Below are 26,128 nucleotides of genomic sequence, written 5' to 3'. Positions count from 1 at the left end.
CCTCCTCTCTTTTCTCACCTCTTTCAAATGTATTCATATAAAGACCAACCACTCTTCTGCTATAGGACTTCATTTTGAAACACAAAGTATTTCAACACAATGACATTTTGTTTAAAATACACACTTTATTGTACATACAAGAGGAAGATCAGGAAGAGAGGGGGATTGTGGGAGCTCACACACTGTTGGGTTAATTAGTGAGTGTGGTTTCATCCAGTGGTCTAATTGGTGGCAAACCTGTCAGCCAGAAGCAGCTGGAGTAGGTCCTTTTAAAATGTAATGGTTAACCTCTAAACTGCTGTGGGCTAAGCAGTGTGCAAATGGTGTGTGTTTGTGGGGAAAATAATGATGTGGGTGTGTTTCCAACAGGGATGGACGCTAGAGTAGTCTGCCAATATATAATTTATGAAAAGATACTGTATATTAACCCACACATTTTGTTATGATATACATTAAGACATGTATTGGTACAACTTAACTTTAAAATAGGATAAAGTAGCTTCACCTGATAAAAATACTGATTTGTCTGTCTATTTTGTTAAGATGTGTGTGAATGATTTTAGCATTTGTTTGCTTTATTATAGCTTAATGTTACCAGATGTTTATCTTATGTGAACAAGGTCATGTTTGTTATTGAGGAATAGCTTTTTAAAAAAGCGTTTTATTCTGTTCAATTCACTGGGTAACTTAGTGCATGTACTCACTGTGAAACTGCAGTCACAGTTGATGGGTGCTAAATCACATGAAACAGATTATGTCGGGCTCTCCATATGTTGCACAACAACAAAGCATTCCGCTGCATGATTTTTGCAACGTGAACTTAAGCAAAGCTTCAGAAATACACAGCAAGTCTCACAGTGATCATACAGAATGTATAGGTGCTGTATCAGCTTAGGCTTTGCAAGTATTGATACACATTTGAAACATGAGTACAGGCCGATAACTAACTGTTCTACCCCCTAGTTTGCATTGGTTCAAAGTGTGTGTGTGTGTGTGTGTGTGTGTGTGTGTGTGTGTGTGTGTGTGTGTGTGTGTGTGTGTGTGTGTGTGTGTGTGTGTGTGTGTGTGTGTGTGTGTGTGTGTGTGTGTGTGTGTGTGTGTGTGTGTGTGTGTGTGTGTGTGTGTGTGTGTGTGTGTGTGTGAGTGAAATCCTTAAAACAAGCTTGAGTTTACAACAAAACACTTCCACTTTGTCCTGGTGAGGTCAAAGGTGAGAATCAATCACTCTGTCAAACAACGCTGACAGCATTTTTGAAAGCACTTTGAAAAGGTCTATCGGCGTGCTGCCTATCACTTCTTCTCTTAATATATTCTTAACACAGCCCACTGTGCTCTCCAAACCCTGATATCCATCCAGCGAGCTGTTTGTTTCCAGAGAGCATCATTCTGTCCCACATATGTCCTCTATAGCTATTCAGTCGTTGCTACATTCATGTTGGCTCTCACTCCGTCCAAAGACACAGTATTCCGATTTTGTTGTTAGATTGCTTGGATCAACAAAATCATTCTGATACCAGTGCTTATAGCTGGGACTCAGAAAAGATTGATGTGGGGATTATTTCCCAGCTGTAGCGTGAATCCATCTTGGGATAAATCCGTTCATACATCTGTCCATATGCCTCACCAACCACTCAGCCAAGTGAAAAATAATACTCCTGTCTGTCATCCAAAGATTTGATGCTTCATCTCTTTTTTAATTATAATGGGAGAACAGTATCCTCACTTTGAGTCAAAATGTAATCTCATATTAGCTGCTTGAGTCCCACAGAGGGAGGGTCATGGTCGTCCTCAATAACCCTCTTGGGTATATCAGAGAACAAAGTTCAGCAGATCCCCATTTTCTCTTTCTCTACCTCGTCCTGTAATGTATATTTTGTAGAGCTGAAGATGGATTGCCGTGGGAAAAGTGCCATTTACAGGGATGCTGCTTAAAAAAAAGAAGCCACCACTGAAAATGACACTGAAAAACATGTCACACCCCGGAGACCAGAAGGGGAACACTATGTTCCAAAAGTTTGAGGCCTGTAGTCTCCTGCTACACCCATATGCTTGGAAAGGTGCTTTTTCCCAGATTTTACAGCCACCAAAAACACTTCTTACGGAGCTTCTTGACACGCGCCTTGGTGCTGGGACGACTTGCGGAAGAAGGGGCTAGGGTGGGCTTGGTCAGAGTCAATGCAGGAACATCATACTCCCCATCCAGGGCCTCCATCACCCCCTGGAAGCGTCCCTCCTGCTGTCGGAAATCATGCTCCACACTGGAGAGGAGAGACAGAGAGAGCCGGAGAAGGAGGAGGAGACAGGAGAAGCAGTGGGAGCACAGTTAGAGTTTGAACTTGGGTCAGTTAAAGTCAAATTCATAAAAATTGCCAATTTATTCACAAAAGGAGATTAGATATGGGGGTGCCGAGGAGCGTATGAGCAGAGCGTTTTGACTACAGGTATAGGTGTACTCTGCAGAAAGAGAGATTAGAGAGAGGGATTGAGAAGAGGTGAGCGAAGGAGTTTTAGTGACATTAAAATGTAAAGTGGATCGTAAATTGCTGACAACACCTAAAGACAGGGGCTGTACTCACGCATAATACATTTTTATATAGAGGTGTGAAACCATGTTGTGTTCTTAACTCTGATACATGCACCTTCAGCAAACGCACACACACGCACACACACTCCCATTTTCACAGAGGTCTCACTCTGCACGTATTTCCAGCCATTGTATTCTTTCGCGCTTCATGCACCGAGAGATGACAGGCTGGTGAGACGAGTGGATTGGGAAGAGAGCAGGAAAAGAGAGGAGGGAAAGGGGTCTTTTCAGAAATGGCGGAGCTAAAGAGAGGAGCATAGGGGAGAATGTTTTTTTCTTTGCTCTTCTGATGTGTTCAAAGCAGACCCTCTTGGCTTTCCTTTTCTATGCTTCTATATTTCCACTGCCCAACTCTCATCTCTCTCACACTTTTCCTCTCCATCTCTCCGAAGTGGCCACCGCTGCGGGTCATAGTGTAGCCTTGGAGTTTCTTTCTCCTTTCAGTAAATTTGTTTGTGTGTGAAGGATTATGTGAGTGTGTGTCGAGTTGGATTATAGGGGAGGAGTCGCATAGGGCCCGGCATCTGAAGGTAATGAGCCACATGATGAGGCAACACACACACACACACACACACACACACACACACACACACACACACACACACACACACACACACACACACACACACACACACACACACACACACACACACACACACACACACACACACACACACACACACACACACACACACACACACACACACACACACACACACACACACACACACACACACACACACACACACACATATGCATATGCTCCTCCCCTGACATCCATCATGAGCTTCTTCCACAACAAGCCCCCCGGCTGAGTGTGGGGGGGAAAGGGAATGTCCATGGATTTATGGAATGAAAGAGGAAAGAAGCTGATTTCTCCTCGACGGGGGGACGCAGCGGTGGGTAAATAAAAGAAATAGCAAGCTTAATAAAAGAGGGCAGAGAGGTCCTGAAGAAAATAAATCTCAGAGGGAGGTAAAGGAGGAGAGGAGGAGGGCAGAAATGGAGGCACAGACGGAACGAGTCATAAGGGGAAAGTAAAAGCTCTGGTGTTCGGAATATGGCTGCCATGAATAAATAATAAAGGAGATGAACTATACCTATACACAACATATATATATAAGGAAACATAAGTGGTGCACCTTTCCCACATTCACTCAATTTATAGTGGTTCTTGTTTTAGAGAGGACTTTTCTTCCTCTGTCGGGTCTCTCAACCTCCCCCTCTTTAAATTCTCTCTAACTACCTCCCTCTACCCATATCTACCTCCCTTCCACCATTGTTCGACAGATTACGGCACAGTGGGAAAAGCCCCTGCTCTTAATTCGGTCTGCAAGCTGTCAGCTTCTTTGCAACTGTGTGCATGACTGGGTTAGTGTTGCTTCTAAGAACCTGTTAAATGTTTAAACCTTCTCTTTTTGTTTAAAGTGAAGGTAAGTCATGTCGTGAACGGGGTTATACTTAGGTTGTGCATGTAGTGTGTGCTGTTACTGCTGTATGAGTGGAAGCAAGTCTCAGAAGTATTTTGTCAGTGTGTTCATATATGTGTGTGTTTGAAGTGTTCAGCGTTGGGAGAAAAAAGAGGCCTGTCAAAAGTTCCTCTTGTGATACAGATTAATTAGCGCTGACAATGGCAAAACATCTTCAGGCAGCCAGCCCACATCAAAACCACTTTTTTCACCACAATTCATTAGGATGGATGGTTCAGTCCCACGCGTAATTTATCCTCCGCTTATGTGTGTCTCCTTCCTATCTCTCACGCTCTTTACTGAGAATCCTCTCTGAGGGCTTGATAAGGCCTCTCATCAAACAAATTGAGCTTCTGACTTTTGTGTGTCTTTGTCACAATGGGCAACTGGAAATTGTTTCTGCATATATAATGTGTGTAAAGGAAGTTATGCTGATATATGAGAAGAAAAATGATTATGAAGCAGATACTGCATATCTGTCTAAGTCATTAACATTTTCAGAAAGCGTGAAGTATATCCGTTTCTTTGTTTGTCGGTATGTATGAGTGTGAGCATGCAAGTAAGCATGAAATGCATGCATAGACGTATCCAATAATAGCTGATTCATTTTTTTTAAATTAGCATATGTGTATACATGATCATATTTGCAACTGTGCAAAAGTTGGAAGGTAACATCTGTGAAACTGAGAAGAGAGAAAAGAGGGATGATAATGAAGTGAGAAAAGCAACTTGCTGTTGAGATCCGGATAGCTCCAGGCCCTTGGAAAACAAGTGGTCTAAAGATATCTCAATTCAGGGCCTTGAAAGTATTTTAAAGTCTTATTTACTGTTATTACAGGATTACAGGGTAGTTTCTTTTAAAGGTAAAATAATAACATTACATAGAACAAAATAGTCCTTTAAGTCCTGTAAACAGAATGTATCTGAACAAATGTCATACACCTCTACATTTTGTTTTTCTTTCTTTCTTTTGTAGCCTTTTTTAAATTAAGTTCCATCATGTGAGGACATTTTCGAAAAACTGAACATTTACCAGAATAATGCTTTCTTTGAGCAATCGTGTTTGTGAAATGCTACTTCAAGTGCTTTCATCTTCAGGTTATGTTCTTGTATATGAGAAAATGCACTGTGTAGAGTGGGGGAGTTGTGTCTGTTATATGTATATATGTGCTCATCTGTATGAATCTAAGGATGTATGCTTCTATTACCATGTGGCAGTCCTTTCCCCGTGGAGTTCATTACAACTAACAAGGATCCGGCTGTTTTAATTAAGATCAAGGGGAGAATAGGGTGATGAGGGAGTTGGAAGAGTGATGAGATGGAGAGATTAAATAAAGTGAGAATACAGGAGGGATGCATACATATGAGGCTTCTGGGAAGCTCATTTTTTTGAGTGAGGGAGAACTGGAGAGATAAAGGCCCGGAAAATGTTTCGTTATCCCTTGCGTCCTGCATGAAGATTTATATTTGTAAACAAGCAACATCAGTTTCAAAGCATAGTTTAGGTCGTATACATGCACACAAAACAGTTTAAGACTAAAATGAGGTTTTGATGCCAGATTATTCCAGTAACAGCAAGTAGACTTTTCCATTTCTATATATATATCTATATCAATATTACTATACAAGGCAGGTGTGAACGCACCCAAGACAAGTTAATAATCTAGAAGGAGACACACCTGCCTTGTATAGTCCGGTTGAATCGAACCCTGGTGCGTTTAGTCGCTTGGTCCGGTTCATTTGGGTCGGTGTGAACACAATCCGAGACCTCTTAAGTGAACTAAACAACCGGACTCTGGTCCGCTGAAATAGGTGGTCTCGGAGCGCTTGCTTGCGAACTCTGGAGCGGTTCATTGCTGGTGTGAACGCAGGAAGCGTAGTATTTACGTGTCACAAGAACGCGGATATCTTCAAAATCTTTAGCGAAAGAGTCTTTCAAGACACCCGTGGTTGTTTAGTTAAAGACTGAAGCAGAATGAAGTGTTGAACAGTGTCGTGTAAAGTAAAAATTATCCGTCAGCTACATAAAAGAAACAATTTCCCCACGAGGGATTAATAAAAGTCCATCTTAAAGTAAGAACACCTGTTGTCGGTGAAACGCCCGTCCTTACTGCAAAACGTCTCTCATTATATGTGTTATAATGTTTTTTAACGGACGTTGTCTGATTATATAATCATATGCGCGGGCCGCTAGTGTCTGTTGATCTCCAGATTAACAGCAGCATGAGAATAACCTGCCGAAAGTGCCGATGCTCCATGGCGGAGACTCCGGTAGAAATTTCCGGGATTTGCATTTTTACCCCCTTAATGTCTGACCAATGGTTGAACAGCATTTCCGTGCACATGACTTTGGTTTAAAGTTTATAGTCCGTTCGAGTTTTGCCCGTGTGAACGCAAACCGAACATTCTGAAAAATGAAACAATGAAACAAACTGTCGTCTGGTGTGCACCAGAAAACGGACTATTAGGTGTGAATGCACCCTTAATTCTACTTTTCAAAAGTAACAAAGAAAAGACAGCTTCACTGATTATTCTTTTCTGCTTGGATGTTGTTCGTCAAAACCTGCCTGAGCGGTTCACCATGACTGTCGCTGTGTCTCTACACACTCACCAAGCCAAGAGTACACACTGATGTATTCCTAAATGGACCCTGGCTACTCTTTTAGCACCATGTTTCCATCCACACATTTTGATGTGGACAATTTAATTTAAAAAAGCTGGATGGAAGCACCAGCTCCAGCATAACGTTCCCCGGCAGAGCTGTCAAACACACTGCTGAAGCTGTTGGGGAGACTTTCTGCCTCCTCTGTCACCATTTGTCTTTATAAGCAACCAGCAAAGTTTCATATTAGCTCAGACAAAACAACCTGTCCGATAGCAGTACATTCTAGAGTATCCATCTCTGTTTCAACATTTGTTTCCAGACATTGAAACCTTTGCTGAGGACTCTTTATTTATCTGGCGGACAGAAACACACTCTCTATTTGTGGCCTCAGTTATAACCTTGGCTTTCAATGACTTGTTTTTATTGCTCATTTTCTTATTGGCTCTGAATTTCCTTTATTGTGTTATCCTATGAATATGCTAAGCAATAACGATCAGACAATTGCGACAGGCCACTTGTATTATGCTACTGTATGTTTAAACAAACATTTCCAGCTTGTGTATGCAGTGCACATAAAGAGTGTGGGAGTGGGATGCAGGTGATTAGAACGTTGGCATGTGACAGATGGAAGGATGTAAAGAGAAAAACGGTTTGATTGAAAGTTAGAGATGAAAGAAAGATAGCTTGAGCATGGGATGAAAATATGGAGTGATTTACATAATGAAAAGGGATGGGAGGATTAAACTACTGTATGCGGTATCAGATAAGGATGCAGCTCTGTAAACTGCATAGGATCCGAGAATGCAATTACTTATTTAGGCCACACACACGAGGGACCACGGAAACAGGGAAGATGCATCACTTAGGTGCTGAATTAATTTGCCTATTTGCACAGAACAATAATTGTGTGTCTAAATAACTTTAAGAGCATCCTCGGCTAATAGGGCTTGGATTCATTTCACTATTGTTGAATGGGTTCACACACTGTTTCATATAATAGAGATATATTGTATGAGAAGTACAATTATCAGAGACTGAGAAAAGGGCAGAGGCAGCAGGATACCGTGACGAAAGACGAGAAGATACAATAAAAGATGTTCTGAATAAGTCATTCATTACAAATGGAAAAGCTGAAAGAAATCAAGGGGACAAAAGGCATGCAGTTGTTTGGGTTGTGTAAAGCCGTCAGCTCATTATGCCGGTTACCTGTAGATGATGCAGGCTGTCTTTTGGCAGGTGGGGCAGTTGTTAATGTCCTGGCCAGTTCTGTATGAGCTGCGCCTGCAGAAACAACACGTGTAAAACAGGGAACAAATGCCTTTTTTTACCACTGATAATTAGTTTTTATTTCACTAATAATAACAAGGATCAGGTTTTGTTGTTTGGAAAGAAAAATAAAAGAAATAATAATTTTGAACTAACAACAGGCTCTGATTTTCATACTGAAAGAAGTATCATTCCCTCTACTGCTGTTGTTACCATTGGTATTAGTCTCTCCCACATCAGTTGTGTTCTCTGGGGATTCTGAACGGACACAAAATAGCTTGTGATGTTTTGTTGCACCCGAACAGTATTCAGGACGTCACCTGAAGACCCTCGTGGGTTGACTGCTTGGCATTCCAGGCAGATAAATAAAACACCAAGCGTTGTGTTCAATGGCTGTGTGGGTTGGTTAGTTGCAAGCCAATCATTAGATGATATCAATATCATAAACAGTGTTCAGTGACAATTATCGTTTTTTTTATAAATACCAATTTTAAAAAATGTTGTTTATTTCAAAGAAAACATGCTAACACATTCAAACTCTGTTATCCAGGTTGAACAAGACTACAGAGCTTGTTAGGAAATAAAGTCGGATAAAAAGATCTGATAAGCTCTTGCCGACTGCCATTTAATTAAAAGGCTTCTTTTTGGATTGGAAAAGTTGGCTGCCCCTTTACTGAACTGTGTCGACGAGGGAGTGGCTGATTTATTTTGACAAAATAGTCATTTTAATTACATGGGGTTAGACCTTGTGACTGGCATCATTCCCCCCCCCTCCCCCCCCCCCCCCCCCCTCCCTACAACGCCAGCCAGACAAGACAAGTATTTTCTGCGGGAGAGAAAGAAAAACACACGGAGCTGAGCACAGCCTCTTAGCTCAGCCGACACTTTTATCACAGCAGCCCACTTAGAGTGCTTTCATTCCTGGCAGTGCATCAGATGCATGCAGACCCTCTTACTTGCTGGTTCTCTTTTCTGCGTCTCTTTTTTCTCTTAATTGCGTTCTCTTTCTGTCTCTCCTTTTCTCTCCTGTCTGCACCTTTTAAACCCTACTCTCACACTCTTAGTATCAGTCATGAGCAGGCAAACACTCACACACTTTGAAGAATATAAATACATATTCTTATGCAGTTGCTCACACAGGCCAGGACAGCATGTACTGTACACCGAGTTTACAAGACCTGGTGTGCGGCTCAAACTGCATTTCTCAAAGGTAATCTGATAGGGATTAGTCTGAAGCAAGAGACATCTGGTAACCCTGAACAGAAAGAAGAAGGGTGACAACATGAGTAAAGATTAAAAACACTTAAAGAGGAAGTTTAGGTGGACGAAGACAGATCTTTATAGAGAAGATGACACACAAGTGGAAGGAATTGGTTTAAGGTTGTTTTGGAGGAGGAGAATAATCAATACGCAGGATGGATTAGGAAGAAGTGGTTTGCAAGTTAGGATGGGAGAAAGACACATAGAATAAACTACACTGACAGTAAAGGTGAAATGAAGAGAAGAGAATAGAGAACGAAAACAGAGTGAAAGCTGACACTTGACAGCAGGGCAGAGTGATGGACAGGTTGTCAGGGCCGATAGAAAGGTGTGAGGGAAATAAAGTGATTCATAGTTTTTTGGTAGCAGGCCTGATGCATATGTGGAGAAAGATAGACAGAAAAAGGTGGTAATTAATAATGAAGGAAATAGAGGTGCAAGGGCAGAGGTATAGAAAAAGGATGAATAGCTTGAAGCAGGTTCAAGAGCCTCGAAGAAAGGGAAGGGCTTTGATTAAAATGAAGTGACTACGGAAAGCAAACTGGGATTTATGACATGGAGAGAAACAAAGGATGTGGAGCAGGAGAGGAGGGTTTAAGAACAAACATAATTAGCAGAAGAGAGAGAGAGAAAGAAAGACATGATTAGTTTGCTTTGTCTCTCAGGGACCCTTACCTTGGGGAGCTTATATACCCTAAAGGTATATAAGATGATTATCTGATAGCGTTGAACACAGACAGGTATCGTATATCCTTTTAGAATTGGATCTCACACACACACACACACACACACACACACACACACACACACACACACACACACACACACACACACACACACACACACACACACACACACACACACACACACACACACACACACACACACACACAATCACACGACAACCATTCTCCACTGGCCTGACATTTGAAATCTATTACACAGACTTGAAAGCCTGTCGGTGTATATTGCCATAGAAACTCAAGTATACTCTCTTCTCAGTCTCGCGCGCTCCCTTGACACCATCTCTTCTTTCTCTCACCCTCTTACTGAAACAATACTGGAAGGAATATTCCTCAATTTTTTGCTATTTGTCTTGGTCCCTAACCCTCTTGTTTTGTGACATTTCACACAAAATCTTCCACTTCTCCTTCTCCTTTTCTTGTTATAGCCTTCTATCCCCTCTACCTCTTATTCTCTCCCAATTCACCCCCTGTAACTCCCTTCTCTCACCCTTCGCTGAGGGCCTTGCTCTTCTCCAGGTCTTGTATGACGTTGAGAAGCACCTTGATCTTCTCCTGATTCGACTGTAGGTTCTCTTCCACACTATGCAGCTGGCTCTCCAGCCCGCGGGGGGGCTTCCCTGTGGTTTTATCCAACAACCCTCCGGGAGCTCCATTACATTGTGCTTTCAAATGAGTCGTACAAGGCAGAGTGTGGTCCTCAAATGATTTGCTCTTCTGTTTTGTGTAGTCCTTGAGTTTCATCTCTTCCTTAGATGTTGTTTGTTTGGGAGTTTTTGGGGTCCCCTGGGTGCTTTTGGTTTGCGCAACGGGTGTGGCTGGTTTAGAACAGGTGGGTTTCGAGTTTTTACGTGGAGTTTCTGTACATTTTAAGTCACTGTAAAGGGAAGGAGCTGGATGTGTAGCAGTGATACAGACTGATGTGTGTTGGTGCGTGTGTTCATCAGTGTGCTGGATTTTAGCCGACTCATACTTGTGTTTGACAGATGATTGTGGCTCTGTTGCCTCAGCAGATGGTGTGTGTGGTCGTTGTGTATGTGCGGCAGCTGTAGTTCTGTCTGTGTTGTTGTTGTTCACTTGTGTGTCAGTTGTTTGCGTGGCGGAGTCCTTGTAATGCGTAAAGTCTGCAGAATGTGGCCTTGTCTGCTGCTTCGACTGGTTTTTGTTCTGTGTGTGTGATGTGTGGTTGGAATGTGAGCTGTGTGTTTTTGGTATAGTGTGAGACAGCTGTGGTACTTGAGAAGTCTTTAGTGATGTATGTCGGGGGGTGTTTGCTGTGTTTTTGGTGTAAGACAGAGAGTCCAGGGCAGGCTCTTTTCTTGCTTGGTTGGGAGCAACGGACGGTTTCCGTGGCGGATTAGGTAAAGTCTGGCTGGCTGATATTTGATTGACAGCCTTCCTGCGACATGCTCCTGTGCACGGTGTAATCTGTGATCGTCTCCGCCCACATGCCCCACACATGTTCGGTGGGGAAGTCGGCATCACTCGACAGGGCCGCGGCGGGGTGGCGTGCACGGTCGTACCAACACTCCCCGTCTTCAAAGCCGAGCGTTGGCCCTCCCCTCGTAGAGACTGCACCCTCCTCCTCTCCCGAGCCGGCTCCTTACATTCTGAGGCGTCAGTGCAGACCCCTCCCACTGCGTCAGAGGCTACCACACTGCCATTTGTATACCGAGCTGTCCTTTTATCTTTAGTGTCCTTGGGGTTTGTCCGTATATTTTTTATCTGGCAGTAAACTCCGCTGCCCGACCCCTGTGACCCCATGTCTTCCTGTGTCAGGGTGTTAATCTCGTTCTGAGAAGTGTCCTTTGACACTAGCAGACTGTTGCTGTCACTTCTGAGATCTCCCCATGTCGTTGTTTTGTCCATTGACATGGATTGCGGGCGATGTGAGTTGTTTGGTTGGCTGCCGTGACGTTTGATGGAGGAAAGAGTCCGCAGCCCGGGAGATGTTTGCACCCCGACACTGCACAGCGGCCCCCATCTCCCCCCTGCCAGGGGAACCCCCAGCGCAGGCACCGGATTGGTTGGGTCAGCCACTCTCCTGCCCATACTCCCCCGCAGGTCGGCTCAGCCCCCTGGGGAGCTGAGCGGGATGGAGTCAAGCAGTGACATCGGCCAGCGTCAGCAGGATTATGTCCAATACAAAACAGGGAATGTGTCCAACATTTGTTTACCCAAATGAATTTGTGTGTTTGTGAGGCAGCGGGAGAGAGTTTGTAAGTCGAAGCTGAAGACAGGAATCCAATAACCAATAAGGCTTTAAACCCTCAATGTCCTTTCATTAATGACCGCCTTACTAGATTAGCTACTCCTGATTGGACATCACTGTCAAGGCTTTCCTCAGTTTCTAAGCAGCGACCCGCAGATGAGGAGTTGGAAGGATTCTCTGTGCATTGCGAGTTTGATCTGGAGAGAGAAAGGAAAAGAGAGGCAGTAAATGAGAGAAACCACAGAAAGGAGGGAAACAGGGAAAAAATGTGAGATTGGCTAGAAGACACAGACATTAGGCACGTAAAGCACCATATAAAGGCTTCAACCTCGACTGAATGCACACACTGACCAGATCGATAGAACTCTATCAACCTCTTATTAGACTAGCAGGTAGGTGGCAGTTAGGGAGGCAAAACACTAAATCTCAGCAAGCCGTTCCTCTCCAGGGAGCAGAAATAGGGTATCTTGAAGGTAATAGCTTATATATCTATATATAAGTGGACCCCACCCTACCATAGCAAGTCAAAAGTATTTGATTTAGGGACTTCACATATTGTATTTTTGTACATAAAGACACTGTGTGACAACTTTCATATGAGGTTATGTATGCCTCCGGCTCCATGATGCATCATTCCTTGACATCTCTCAAAGTTGCCTTTGGAAATCTATCAGATGAGTTCGGTATGAAACTACCATATTGTTACTACTGATCATCCTGTTTGTCAGTGCGGTTGAATGTTGCTTAAACCTTAGCCTAATATATGTGGATGTATTGGTCAATGGTTTGTTAGGAAGAATGATTTAAATTTGTTGCTATATTGTTTTTAAATCTTATCTTTAATATTATTGGTAAAACTTTGAATTTCAAAAATGGAGCAAAATCAGCCATTTTACTTGAACAACTTGAAATCACTTGAGAATTGACCCAGAATACTTGAATGTTGCACTGTGACACTATGATTAGCTGATGAAATTAGGGCAATACATCAACATTTTCCTCTGGAGGAAATTGGGTCATTGCAGCAGTACGCATTGCCTGGATACATAGAAGAACAAAAAGTAAATGTACTGTAAGAGAGCAAATAAAGTTTGTTTAGATATACTGTATTTATGAGTATGAAAAACAAGATGGAGCAGAATTTGTCAGTGATTAAAACGTATCAAATCACCTAGCCACACCTATTAAGCTCTTTTTTTTTTTAAATGTAGGTGTTTGGCAGTTATCTTACACGATTGTTTTGTGAGTTCAAATTGTCCGCACACAATGCAAGCATCAATATATTTTAGACGTGTTGTGGACCCAGGTCAGACATTTCAGCCGCTTTCTTTCTATCCACCTAATGTCAATTTAAATCAGACCCCTGCCCAACTCGGGAAGCCAGTATGCTGAATGTGGTTGCTTTCCAACAAATGTCTTTTTAGGCAAATAACAAGAAAACCAGAAACTATCATTTGTGCATGAAATTGAGTCCGATGCATCAATCAACCAATCAGCAGACAGAACTCTTCTTTTTTTCTCCATCAATATGTCGTTTTCTTTTGCCCCTATCTTCACCACAGTGTCTTCCTCTCATTGCAGTCAGTGTGTGATGTTAGCCTAACTGGCATACGAACAAACACACAGAGGAAGAGATTATTTCATGCCAGCTGGTGCAACATTGCAGCACAGATCCTTGTGTTCTAGGGTCGAGGTTGGAGCGGTGCAATATTATTCAAAAATAAATAAACTATGGCCTTGTTGTTTACAAAACCATTCAATAGAAGTTCAATTGTATTCCCTTTGCTGTTCCCAGTTAACTGAATAGAAACAGAATTTACATTAATAATAAGGAATAGAAATTAAATATATGTTTCTACAGTATTAACAGACTTACATTTACAAATACAATCATACACTTACATACAACCGTGCATACAATAAAAATGCCACGAAACATAAAAACACAACAAACACAAGACATCAGGTAAGCTTCTTTTTTTGTCAATTCTAATGTGTAGTGTCAAGTGTGAGTGCTGTAGGCAGGGTTTCTGATTTCTGCATTGGACGAGTGTAAGACTGTTGCAGCTCTCTAGTAGTCTGGGTATTTCTGCTCTTGTTTGTGAGAGCAAAGCATTGAGTGGCTGTTTCATCAACATCCAATATTTCTTTGACCAGCTGAATGGCTGCCTGTCTCCTCCTGCTCCGAGGAGATAGGATGTGCGGTGGGGGGGTGCAGCCTCTGGAGAGGATCCTGAGTGCCCCCTCTTTGCATCGTCTCCAAGAGTGCAGCTTGGTGTGTGTTGCATCCCATCAGGAGGACACTGGTTATAACGTTCAACGTCTAAGTTTGTGGTCAGTAAAAATGACACAAAAAAAAAGATTATTCATTAAGCGTTTTGTTTGAACCGCCAAGGAAGATGTCAGATTCATGTTCGGGGTTTTCAGAGTTTTAGTCATTAGCCCTGTAGCGGTTACAAAATAATTTCTCTTGTGGACTCATTCTGCCTGGGATGTACCTGACTGCTGATATAATAGTTCATATGTATTCAGGATTAAAGTTATGCACACATTCACTCAAAGTAACGCTCTGTGTGACATATATCTTCTCATGTTGAAGCCGGATGTCACATGCTGTTTTGTCAGCATGAGCAGAATAGAAATGGGCATTTTAGCCCTTTCCACTGACAGCCAGTGTAATTATTATTGCAGCCTTTCTGGAATTTCAGTTTTCATTTATTATCATTAAATATGAAAACTGAGTGAATATAGTTTATTATGCTGGTGGTCTGCCCATGGGGCCGCAGTATTGGATTGGGAATAATATTATTTTAGACAGTTCTCAGTCTGTATCCCTACTGTATGAACCTCTCTTCATGTTAGCTGGGACAACAGTTTGTGTGTGTGTCACATAGCCCTGTGCACTTAGTGCTCCTGACAAAGTTCCCGGGACACAATGGTGCTCGAGATCTTCACTGACAGCTGGCGGAGCTTCCAAATATAAGCACTTTACATAAGGCACTATAGATCAAAGGACTTTCTGCTTCAGTGACATATTGCTGCTATTTTTATGAACATCTTGACAGTGTGTTAGTAGCAAGAAAGTCTATATTGCTTTAAAGCTAGAAAGTGGTCACATTATGTCTGACAGTCTAGACTGTTTAGGATTTGTTGCCAGGGTAACTGTGGTAAAAAAGTTTCCTGCAATGGGCCACAGAGGCCCTTACCCAGAGTTCACCCATCCTTTCAGGTATGCAATTATAATTTTCCTACCTTTCCTCCCTCTCTCATTGGGGTATAAATGTGGCATCCTCTTGCCTTCTGTTTGTGTGTGTGTGTGTGTTTGTTTTTGGTAGTGTGTGTCTGTGGGAAATATATTTGCAAAGCATGACCCTCAGCCACCAGGTGGATGAGAAATGGACTGAGATGTGTTTTCGTATAATAATGATATTTTTCCTGAGAAAACAGAAATGGAGAGAGAGAGAGAGAGAGAGAGAGAGAGAGAGATGCAAAGCAATTTGAGAGAGCAAACCATGTGCATGTTTGTGTGAAGGCAAGGGTGAAGATTCCAGATGTGCACGCATATGTACAAGTGTGCATTTCTGAGTGTGTATGTGTTTTCGCCCTGGAAATCAAGTCAATTTCACTGCAGTTAATTTCCAGGCATTTGTTTTGCATGATTTTTTTACTTCACCAGAAGCCAAGCCAGACACCAGAACACCTGCTGCAGCAAACTTCCTCTCTCCGCTTGCTGTTCCTGCCTATTTGTGTGTGTGTGTGTGTGTGTGTGTGTGTGTGTGTGTGTGTGTGTGTGTGTGTGTGTGTGTGTGTGTGTGTGTGTGTGTGTGTGTGTGTGTGTGTGTGTGTGTGTGTGTGTGTGTGTGTGTGTGTGTGTGTGTGTGTGTGTGTGTGTGTGTGTGTGTGTGTGTGTGTGTGTGTGTGTGTGTGTGTGTGTGTGTGTGTGTGTGTGTGTGTGTGTGTGTGTGTGTGTGTGTGTGTGTGTGTGTGTGTGCGTACCATCTCAAGTCTCACTCCTCACCCCTGACCTGCAGGCTGTCAAGTGACACCATATCTTCAGAAGTCAATTTGTCTGACTCGCCCGACTGTCTCTCGATCTTTCTACCACTCTCTAGCTCTCTTTCTTTCCCTACATCTTATTGGAACAACTCCTCTCTCGCTGCCTTCACTTTTCATCATTACCTGTGTTTGTTGTGGCACTTTTCCACTCACCGCCCCCTTTCCCATCTCTGTCGCTCTTTGATATTCTGTGCATTTCTCTCTCCCCTCATCCTCTGACTCTATATCAAAACGTTGTCTCCCACCCACATCACACCTCTGGCTGTGCAAAATTAGCGAGGAGGAGAAGGGGATGTATGAGAGGCGTCCAAATAAAAGCAAAAAGAGGAGACGGTAGCACAGGGAAGTGCAAATTGGTGGTGTAGGGATACAGGGCGAGAGAAGAGATGAAGAAGAACGACCACAGACAAGATGAAAGTGATGCTTGTGTGTGTGAGAGGATAAGAAGTGAAGGCCCATTTTCCTAAGTTGACATCTCCAAAAGTGATTAATAGGGTTGGTTAATGAATAAACAGAGGAGCATGGCGGAGGGAGATGCGTGACGAGACATTAAAAGAGAGGAAGATCTGGGGAGCGACACATGGCAGGCCAGTAATCAATACGCGCTGCAAAGCATGTTTGAGCATCTGTCACCACAAACACTCACACTGCCTCAAAACACTTCAGGGAGTTTCTAGACATCTTTTTATAACATCAGTTTATACGTGCAATGAGTTTAATTTACCAGTTGGTGGATATGGGCAGAATTATCTTTGTGTGTGTGTGTGTGTGTGTGTGTGTGTGTGTGTGTGTGTGTGTGTGTGTGTGTGTGTGTGTGTGTGTGTGTGTGTGTGTGTGTGTGTGTGTGTGTGTGTGTGCGTGCGTGCGTGCGTGCGTGCGTGCGTGCGTGCGTGCGTGCGTGCGTGCGTGCGTGCGTGCGTGCGTGCGTGCGTGCGTGCGTGCGTGCGTGCGTGCGTGCGTGCGTGCGTGCGTGCGTGCGTGCGTGCGTGCGTGCGTGCGTGCGTGCGTGCGTGCGTGCGTGCGTGTGTGGATGAGTGTGCACCTACGCCCAGCAGTGTTAACAGCGCACTAAATGCTCCAGTGAATCAGTCCCCTGTTGTTTCAAGGTGAGATCATTTTTCACTCACCGATTGACGGGTGTGTGTTAAAGGGAGACCTAGACTCGCTTTACTGCTCTGTAATCACACTGCTTTTCTCGCTAACTGTCTCTCTCCCACTTACCAAGCAGAGCCGAACAAACTGAGCACTTCACCCATTTGAGACAGGGCACACACTGCATTTTGGGTTGTGTAGTTCTTTTGTTATTCTGCTGTGTGTGCTCAAAGCAACCAAAGATGACTATTTTAGCTTTCTCTGATAATGCAAGCCTTTGGAACTGTAAAGATAACAGTACATTATGTTAGGGACCATTTTGTCGTTAAGAGATGTCACTCAAGTTGGCACAATGATCTGCTAGGTTTAAGTCTGAGCTACTAGATTATTAAGAGCCCTTGTTCTACTTGTTCTAATGTAATTGATGATTGGAAAGGACTGCCGTGGTGATCAGCAGACAAGCTGTCAGACAGGTCAGTTTGACGCTCATTACAGCTACAACTACCCTGCTTCACTCGAAATCACACGGTACTAAAAAGGAAACTCAGCAGAATGACTTGGAATCCTTTCCCAGCTCTTTAGAAAATATAAGGCTGCCTATGCTTTACTTTGAATGTGAAATGAGGATACATGTGCGTGCAATAAGTAAGTTAAGAAAATATCTTTATGTGAGTATTAGAAGGAGAAGAACATACTAAACCTTGCAATTCATTATGTCCAATATTTGCTGCATTACAGATGTAGATGCTTTTCTAATCATTTTTTTGGTTTGTTTTCATAATTGGTGACCATTTTATACTGGGTCGTTTACCATTCCAGATATAGCATCGTAGTAAAGAATCTAGTTTTTGCCAGTATCCTGTTGGAGGTGCTAGAGGGATGATTGAGCTTACGAAATGTATGCGTGGCAATGTGCTCATTTTAGCAACCCATAAACGGGCTGGGACTGATGCTGGAAGGTGTTTCCATCTTGTAATATCTTCTTCTATTTTCTTCAAAACTAAAGAGTAATTTGTTTTAGCTATAGATGATAAGGAAGTAATAACCTTAATACCTAAATAGAGGACCTCATTTGAAACATTGATTTGGGGTGGGAGGGACACTTCACTTTGGCCTATGTTAAAAGCATCAGTGTTGATTTTGATAGGTTAATCTTGTATCCCGAAAGCTTCCCAAACTGCTCCACTACTTCCAAGACACAGGGGAGGGTTCACTGAACATCTGCCATACAGACTAATGTATCGTCTGCATATAGTGATATAGAATGTGACGTTCCACCTATTGTGATGGGGGAAATCTGAGGGCAATTCCTAATGAATTGTGCCAGTGGTTCGATGGATAGATTGAAAATGAAAGGAGACAGAGGGTCTCCTTGCCTTGTACCCCGTTTTATGTCAGATAAGTCGGAGAAGCTTCCTCACACACATACTCGAGCTGTAGGATTCACATACAATGTTTGAATCATGTTAATAAATGTATCTCCAAAGATCAGAGGGGGGATTGGCATGCTCACATTTTAAACTATATCATTGGGCATTCATATTAAGATCTCTCAGCTATTGGGTAGATGAAGATAAAATGTCATCTTGGAAGAATATGGAACAAGACTTAATAGCGCCGATAAGATTAAGGGACTTTGTCCTTTTAGGTATATCTACCAAAAAATGTGATTTACTATACGGTCCAATTTTAACTTATATGATTAAAGTGTTCAGAACAGCAGGGAAATTCCGAAACTTTAAGAGTGTGTGGTGTAGGTCATCTCCATTATGGAACAATCATAACCTATTGACTGGGGGCAAACCATTTAACAACAAAGCTTGGGTGAATAAAGGTATTAAAACTCTTCAGGACATTAATGGGGAAAATTGTATTCATGACTTTCAAAAACTGGTCTCTCAATATAATATTGATCAACATTCTCTCTTCTTTTACTTTAGAATAAGGTCTGCCTGTAAAGCCTATGGGGTCCCCTGGGGGTCAGATTTGAAAGAACATCCTATTCTGCGTTGGGTGCAGAGTGCTCCCAAACAAATAGTTTAGTTTATCTATAATAATCTTAACTCCCAGAAATATATGCCTACATCAGGAATGAGAGCATAGGATAGGGAAATATCCACTTTAGAAGAATTAAGGATTGGATTGGGATGCAAATTGGGCTAATGTTACGGGTGCTTCAAAAAACCCAAACCATCAGTATATACATCTGAAATGTTGTCAGAGCATATCTAACACCAATAACTAGACACAGAATAAGATTGGTACCTGACCCATATTGTTCATTTTTGTCACCAGGGAACCATTGGCTCTTTCTTACATGTGGTATGGGAGTGCCCAGGAGTATTACACTTTTGGTGGAAGGTTATTAGTACCCTTACATATTTAATAGGGTTGAGATTACCAATGGAACCTGCTGCACATCTTCTAAATGATGAATCTCACATTTCCCTTACGTGGAAAACTCGCAAAATCTGGCTAACAGGCTTGACTGCAGCTAAAAAGATTATAGTCCAATGTTGGAAACCTCCTCACGATATTTCAAGTTCTCACTGGCTTCCGAGTTTTTTCAACATTTATTACCTTGAACTGCCCTCTGCAAGAATCAACGATGCAAAACCTGATACAATTTTAATGTGGACAAATCTGATATCTAACTTAAAGGAGCTCCTGACCAGATAAGAATGCTATCCCTGAGGGGATATTGTTGCCCTGGTGGTTGGTGGAGGGGGGGGTGTGGTAGGTGGGCGATGGAGTGGGTGGGTGGGGTTGGGCTATGGAGTGGGTGGGTAGGTGGGTGGGATGTAGGATAGAGGGATGGGATTTAATTAATCCAAAATGTTGTGCAACCTGAATTGTCTTCTGTACTGTGTTGTAAATTGAAGATGTTGCAATAAAAAATGTATGATAATAAAAAAAATAAAAAAATTGGTCACTGGTTTCACCTTTTCTAAAGTGCCACCATACAGTACAACGGTAACATGTATCCCTGTCCCTTAGACACACAGAAGGATCCAGTAATGATCACCAAAACACCACCACTTAGTCAGCTTTGTGCACTCTGTTTCCGTTGTGTGTTTTAATTGGATACAACTGTGTTTTTCATGGACAGTGCACTTTAATCAGCATTTCAATCGAGAAGCCAGAAGCCACAAAGGCAAATGTTCATCATCTCACAAAAGCCAAGTATCTCAGCCAACGCTGCATAATGCGAGGTTGGTTCTCAGTGAAGCATTGTCTGGAGCAGATTGTGTGCCTCGCTTATAGGACGTGTCACTTCAAGGCAGTTACTTTCAACAATGGAAACTGTTTCTATCCGGCTGGCAACATGAGAACTTAATTTTGGTTTCCTACACACATATTTGATTCCATTCAATTTGATGGCAATTATAAGAATATTTAAATGACTTTGCTCCACAGCAATGGTTCCTAAACTATTTAGGCCACTGCAATTCTTTGTAATTGTGACCCAACACTTCACATAACATGAATAGATGTACAATAAACACAATTAAAAATGACAAAATGGGGTCTAAACACGAAGCTCAGTTTCACAAAATGTTTAAATGTGTTTATATTGTATATTATATATCTAAAATAAACAAAATAAACTGGAAGCTATTGGCTGCATGTCACCAGAGACGAGAGAGTCACATCACACAGTATATCAAGTTTGAAACGTGCAATACCTCTGTAAAGCAGAAACAATTGATATCCACTTCCCACAAGCAGCTCAGCAGAAGAGTCTTTGCTCTGATTGTTGTTGTGTTGTTTGTCTCAGACTGTGTTGAGGGCTGAGATGTACCAACATGTATTTGAGCTCTGTTCCCTGTGTCAAATCTTTTCCTTGCTTGCTCCAACGGTCACAATTTTTGGGGGATTTACTGAGCTGCTGAAAAACTCCTGAGGCAGAAAGCATGTTGTGTTATCATGACAACCTGCAACAATCAATAGATGTTTCAAAAGTGATGTGCCGTATTAGAAACACACCATAAATGAACAATGCTATGATAAATATTGCGGCACCCTTAGCCGTTCCTCAAGGCATCCACTTAGGGAGCACTGTTCTAGAGCACATTGTGTGCTGTGTGTTCATATATTTATGGTACAATCTGGCCCACCATCTTTGTTACGCCTATGAGGATTAAGTTTGCTCTGAAAAAGAATGAAAAGCATGATTTCAAGTGTTGCCTCGTGTGCCCTCAGAGCGATGGGTTGTCAGCCAACACTGTCACTCTTCAACAAGTGTGTGTATTATTAAACACTCAGTAGTGCATAAATAAGACGGAGGCTGGAAATTAATTAAGTTAGATATTACTTAATTTTGTATTAGACCTGTGAGGAGTTGTCATCCTTTTCTCTGAGGAACCCTCAGATGATGATAACAAGGATATTAACTTTAACTCATTAATTCAAGTAAATAAATGAAAGGGTTAAAATATTAAATAAACTTCCACACATATCCATTCACCAAAAGGATTTGTTGAGACAAGCTCCTCTAGCACACATTCATCCAAATAGATTGCATTTTGTCATTAGTTTCAATGCATTTGAGCTTCTTTTGCTTGTTTATGAGGGGGAAATTGGACATAATTCGTAGAGATCTACTGTTCCACTCAGAGGGTCCTAAAAGAAGAAAATGGAATGTTCTGCTTGGTTTTATGGTGTGGGGATATTTACAACCAGGTGTGAAAAGAAAAGGGCTGAAATATAGACAAAGGGCGTATCATTGATAAATCCATCTGCCAGCTTAATTCATTTGTTTTGTTGTTGGCTGGAGGAATGTGTTGGTTGAGCAGTGGTGCAGAGAAACCAATGTAAAACTGAATATTTATGAGAAATGTGCAAATATTTGAACATCAGAGATGAAGCGGGAAGTGTTTAAGTTAAAAGAGGACTTGCAGATGCGTGACCATACACAACGTGGCTAGTAGCGTGTGATATATTCCGTTTTGGATATCTTCTCGAATGTGCATACCCCTCTCTCTTTTCTTTCTCTTTATGGCACCTCTTCTTTTATGCCTCCATTTTACCTACCCTTAATCTCTCATGGCTTTCTGTTCTCTTTATCCTATTCTCTCACGTCACCCCTCTCTTTACTGCCATATCACTCATCCTGTCCGCACATCCCATCCTATCTCTCCATCATTAACCCCCAATCTATCTCTCCTCCTCTTCCCCCCATCCTGTTGCCCCTGCTGCCCTTCTGTCCTCTCCCTCATCCATCTTCTTGCCCCTCTGATTTTCTAGATCTTTTTTATTTCCCTGCATCTCATCACCTGCTCTGTTAGCAGAGTGTCAATAGCAATAGCAATGACACAAAGATGCATATGAAAGTACACACTTCTTCTTCAAGCCTGTCTCACTGTCAATCTCCTTTAATCTCTGTCTCTCTCCCTCCCTATCATCTTTCATTCTCAGGGGGAAAGTGATGTATGTTAAGTCAATGCAGCCTAATGTCATAACCCATTGATTTGCTTTCCCTGGTCTCCAATTAGAATTGTACAGCTCCAAATTATCTCGTCATGTGCTACAGGAGCTCAAATGTATGCAGTGTTATCTCTGCCTGCATGATTTTAATAGACAAGATGAAAGGTTGCCAGGATAAATTAAGTTTTAGTTTGTGTGAGTCTCAGTTGACTTAAAACAAATATACAAAACTCCTCAAAATTACAATAATATTAGAAATACCTTCAAAAATGCCGTATTCAGATTCATCACTTATTACCCCAAGCTCACTTATTTTTTAGCATAAAGAAATGCGTATCACAAACTTTGTTTTATTGCCACAGGTCCAATGTTGTAAACACTTTTTTATGTTTTTCATGCAACATTGAATGAAATTGATGACATTTTTGACCTTCCTCTTCAACATTTCCCCTGTGATGGACTAGATGAATACTGTCTGTGCCAATGAAAGGCTGTGATAGTGTAACATAGACACATGCACACACACATGCGTAGGCACAAACAGTCATTCTAAATGATGTTCTTAACTGATTGATGAAGTTGTATAATAGTTAAGTGCATGGGTCACATCTATCCAAACCCTCAGTTCTCTCATATCTGTGCACATATTTGCTTATTCTCTCTCGGGCTCACTCGCTCTCTCTCTCTCTCAAACACACAAACACACACACACACACACACACACACACACACACACACACACACACACACACACACACACACACACACACACACACACACACACACACACACACACACACACACACACACACACACACACTATACATACACGCACACCCATACCCAGATGCACAGGTTCAGCATTAGTGTATAAGAGAAGGGTTATTGCAATATAATCCCATATTAAAGCTGTATTAGCTGTTCTGAGGGTTTTTAATAGCAGCGGGGAACACACATAAAAACACATACACACACATACACATACACATACACATACACATACACATACACACACACACATATGCACATATGTAAATCAGCAGGAGCATTTGGGGTATGTGTTCAAAGCAAAAGTTGTAATACATTTGTGTGGTAAGACAAAAAATGCACGTAGACGTACTGTACACAGACGTAATCATATGCAGCTAATCCTACTGTGACAGATGGATAGGATTACTCACCTGCAATACACACACAATCAATCAAACAAACAAACACACACACCAACATATACCAACACTGTGATGCTGTCATCACTGTCAACTCATCACTCTACTTCTTTAAACAGAAATACACATACATTTAATAAAGTTGCTATAAACAGCATTTCCTGAAGTAGAGCTGCGCTCACTTTTGTCAAAGCTATCGACTCTATAGGAAACCCATTTTACCCATTATTATCTAAATATATTGATAAATTGTTTGGTCCCCTCAAAGTCTTCAGTGAGGTCTTGTTGTGTGAGTCATACACTCAGAGGTGTTCAGGTCATTGTGATATAAAAATAAGAAAATATGTATGCCCGTGTTTTCAAGAGGAATTTTAATATTCACTTTTGTATGAAAATAATTACTTTAATCACTATCAAAATAGTTAACGTTTATTTTCTTAATTTGATTAACTGATCTATTAGTTGACCAATCACTGCTGTTCTGATGTGTTTGGAGTCCAGAGGTTAAACCTAAGGATATTTGCCTATTCCTCCCACGGGCTCACTGTCGCTTGCTTCCATTCAATCACCAGGACCTCCATTCAAGTACTGACCAGTGTCCTACATCTTGAATGAGCTGCTTTAAAGTACAAGCTGTCCGCTACGAGACCAGAGAGATTCCTCAGGGTCAAAATAGAGCATATTTACCAAGAAGCAAACATTTGCGGCTCACGTCACACACTTCCTCACACTGTAATATCCCTAACAACTGTGTTTCATTGCATTCTGAGTCACTTACCTTCTCTTCTCCTTCTCGTTGGTCCGCATGCTTGTTCTCCGTGTCTCTCTCTCATCTCTGATAGTCCTTTAGTCCTCAGCAGCACACTCCTCTGACTCTTTACCGCTCTCTATCTCTCTCTCCGTCTCATTCTGTTGCTACTGATCCTCGCATGCTCTCGGAGCCCGGTGAGCCTCCCTCCTCTCTCTCTTTCCCCCTCCTCCCTTTCTTTCACTCTCCCTCTCTCTCTCTCTCTCACTCTTTCTGATTCATCTCAATCACGTTTTTTTAAAATACCTAATGTATTTTTTCTCTCACCCTTCCTCTTAAGCTCTTACCTGTTTCTCGAATACTGTAAAGTAACTACCTTGTTATTTCCTATAGTGTACCTTCTCTCTTTTTCACTCTCTCTGTACTGTACATGTATCCCCATTTCTGTCCCTTTACTGATGGCTAATCCTTTGCTGTGTGTCTGTGTGTGTGTGTGTGTGTGTGTGTGTGTGTGTGTGTGTGCGTGTGTGTGTGTGTGTGTGTGTGTCTGTGTGTGTGTGTGTGTGTGTGTGTGTGTGTGTGTGTGTGTGTGTGTGTGTGTGTGTGTGTGTGTGTGTGTGTGTGTGTGTGTGTGTGTGTGTGTGTGTGTGTGTGTGTGTGTGTGTGTGTGTGTGTGTGTGTGTGTGTGTGTGTGTGTGTGTGTGTGTGTGTGTGTGTGTGTGTTTGTGTTTGAGAGTGCATTGACCCTGGCATGGTGGTAGACCCAGTGAAACTTTGGCAGCGCAGAACTGTCTGCTCCTGGGAGACGAGCCAGGACAGAGTAACACACACACACACACACACACACACACACACACACACACACACACTCACACACACACACACACACACACACACACACACACACACACACACACACACACACAGAGAAACACACTCTCTCTTCTATCAGTCACCTTATTTATATCTTTGTAGTCTACTGTTGCTTCTCGCTCTGTCACTCCCTCTCTCTGGTAGCTTCACCTCACTCCCCCCTTCGAGTTGTTTTGTCGCTCCCCCCCCCCCCCTCTCTCCTTTGCTCCACTTAAGTCTCCTCACACCATTCTTTCCTCTACTTTTATCTCCATCCCTCACTTATGCTCATCCCCTGTGTTTGACCATCCCACCTCCCAGCCAACTCTTTCCTTCCGTGTCATTCTCTTTATTTTCCTGCTCCCATTCATGCAAGCTGAGGGGGGGGGGGCTTTCTTTCTCCCGGCAAACTACACAGAAAACAAGATCAATTCAATAGAAAGTGAGATTAAACGCCATGTGACATCAGGTTCTAATTATGCTTCATTATGAGTGCATTGTCTTTTGTGCACGGCAGGAGTTTTGTTTCTGCAAATGAATTTCCTCATTCGTCATGCATCAGGGAAGATGAGAATAATTTGCACATCTTTCACAGGCACGTTTAAGGGTTTTAACTAGAAACCAGTATACATTTAATTATTCATT

At 42.2% G+C, this 26,128-nt stretch overlaps 2 protein-coding genes across 2 annotated transcripts in view; one reads left to right on the top strand and one right to left on the bottom strand.

Moving 5' to 3' along the window:
• dock2 (dedicator of cytokinesis 2) overlaps nucleotides 1–26,128 on the top strand; it is a 101,700-nt gene that overhangs the window by 42,695 nt on the left and 32,877 nt on the right. The window lies entirely within an intron of this gene.
• On the bottom strand, nucleotides 29–25,350 carry insyn2b (inhibitory synaptic factor family member 2B). Its single transcript, XM_079672756.1, has 4 exons — nucleotides 24,662–25,350; nucleotides 10,418–12,336; nucleotides 7,865–7,939; nucleotides 29–2,258 (listed from the first exon to the last, which is right to left on the bottom strand). Exons 2-4 carry the CDS (start codon nucleotides 11,977–11,979, stop codon nucleotides 2,075–2,077), a joined length of 1,821 nt encoding a protein of 606 aa, XP_079528882.1. The 5' UTR covers nucleotides 11,980–12,336; nucleotides 24,662–25,350; the 3' UTR covers nucleotides 29–2,074.

The sequence above is a fragment of the Notothenia rossii genome, assembly GCF_949606895.1.
Source record: "Notothenia rossii genome assembly, chromosome: 3".
In the NCBI taxonomy this organism is placed as follows: Eukaryota; Metazoa; Chordata; class Actinopteri; order Perciformes; family Nototheniidae; genus Notothenia; species Notothenia rossii.
The sequence above is the reverse complement of the archived record's forward strand: the minus strand, read 5'-3'. Positions and strand labels throughout refer to the sequence as shown.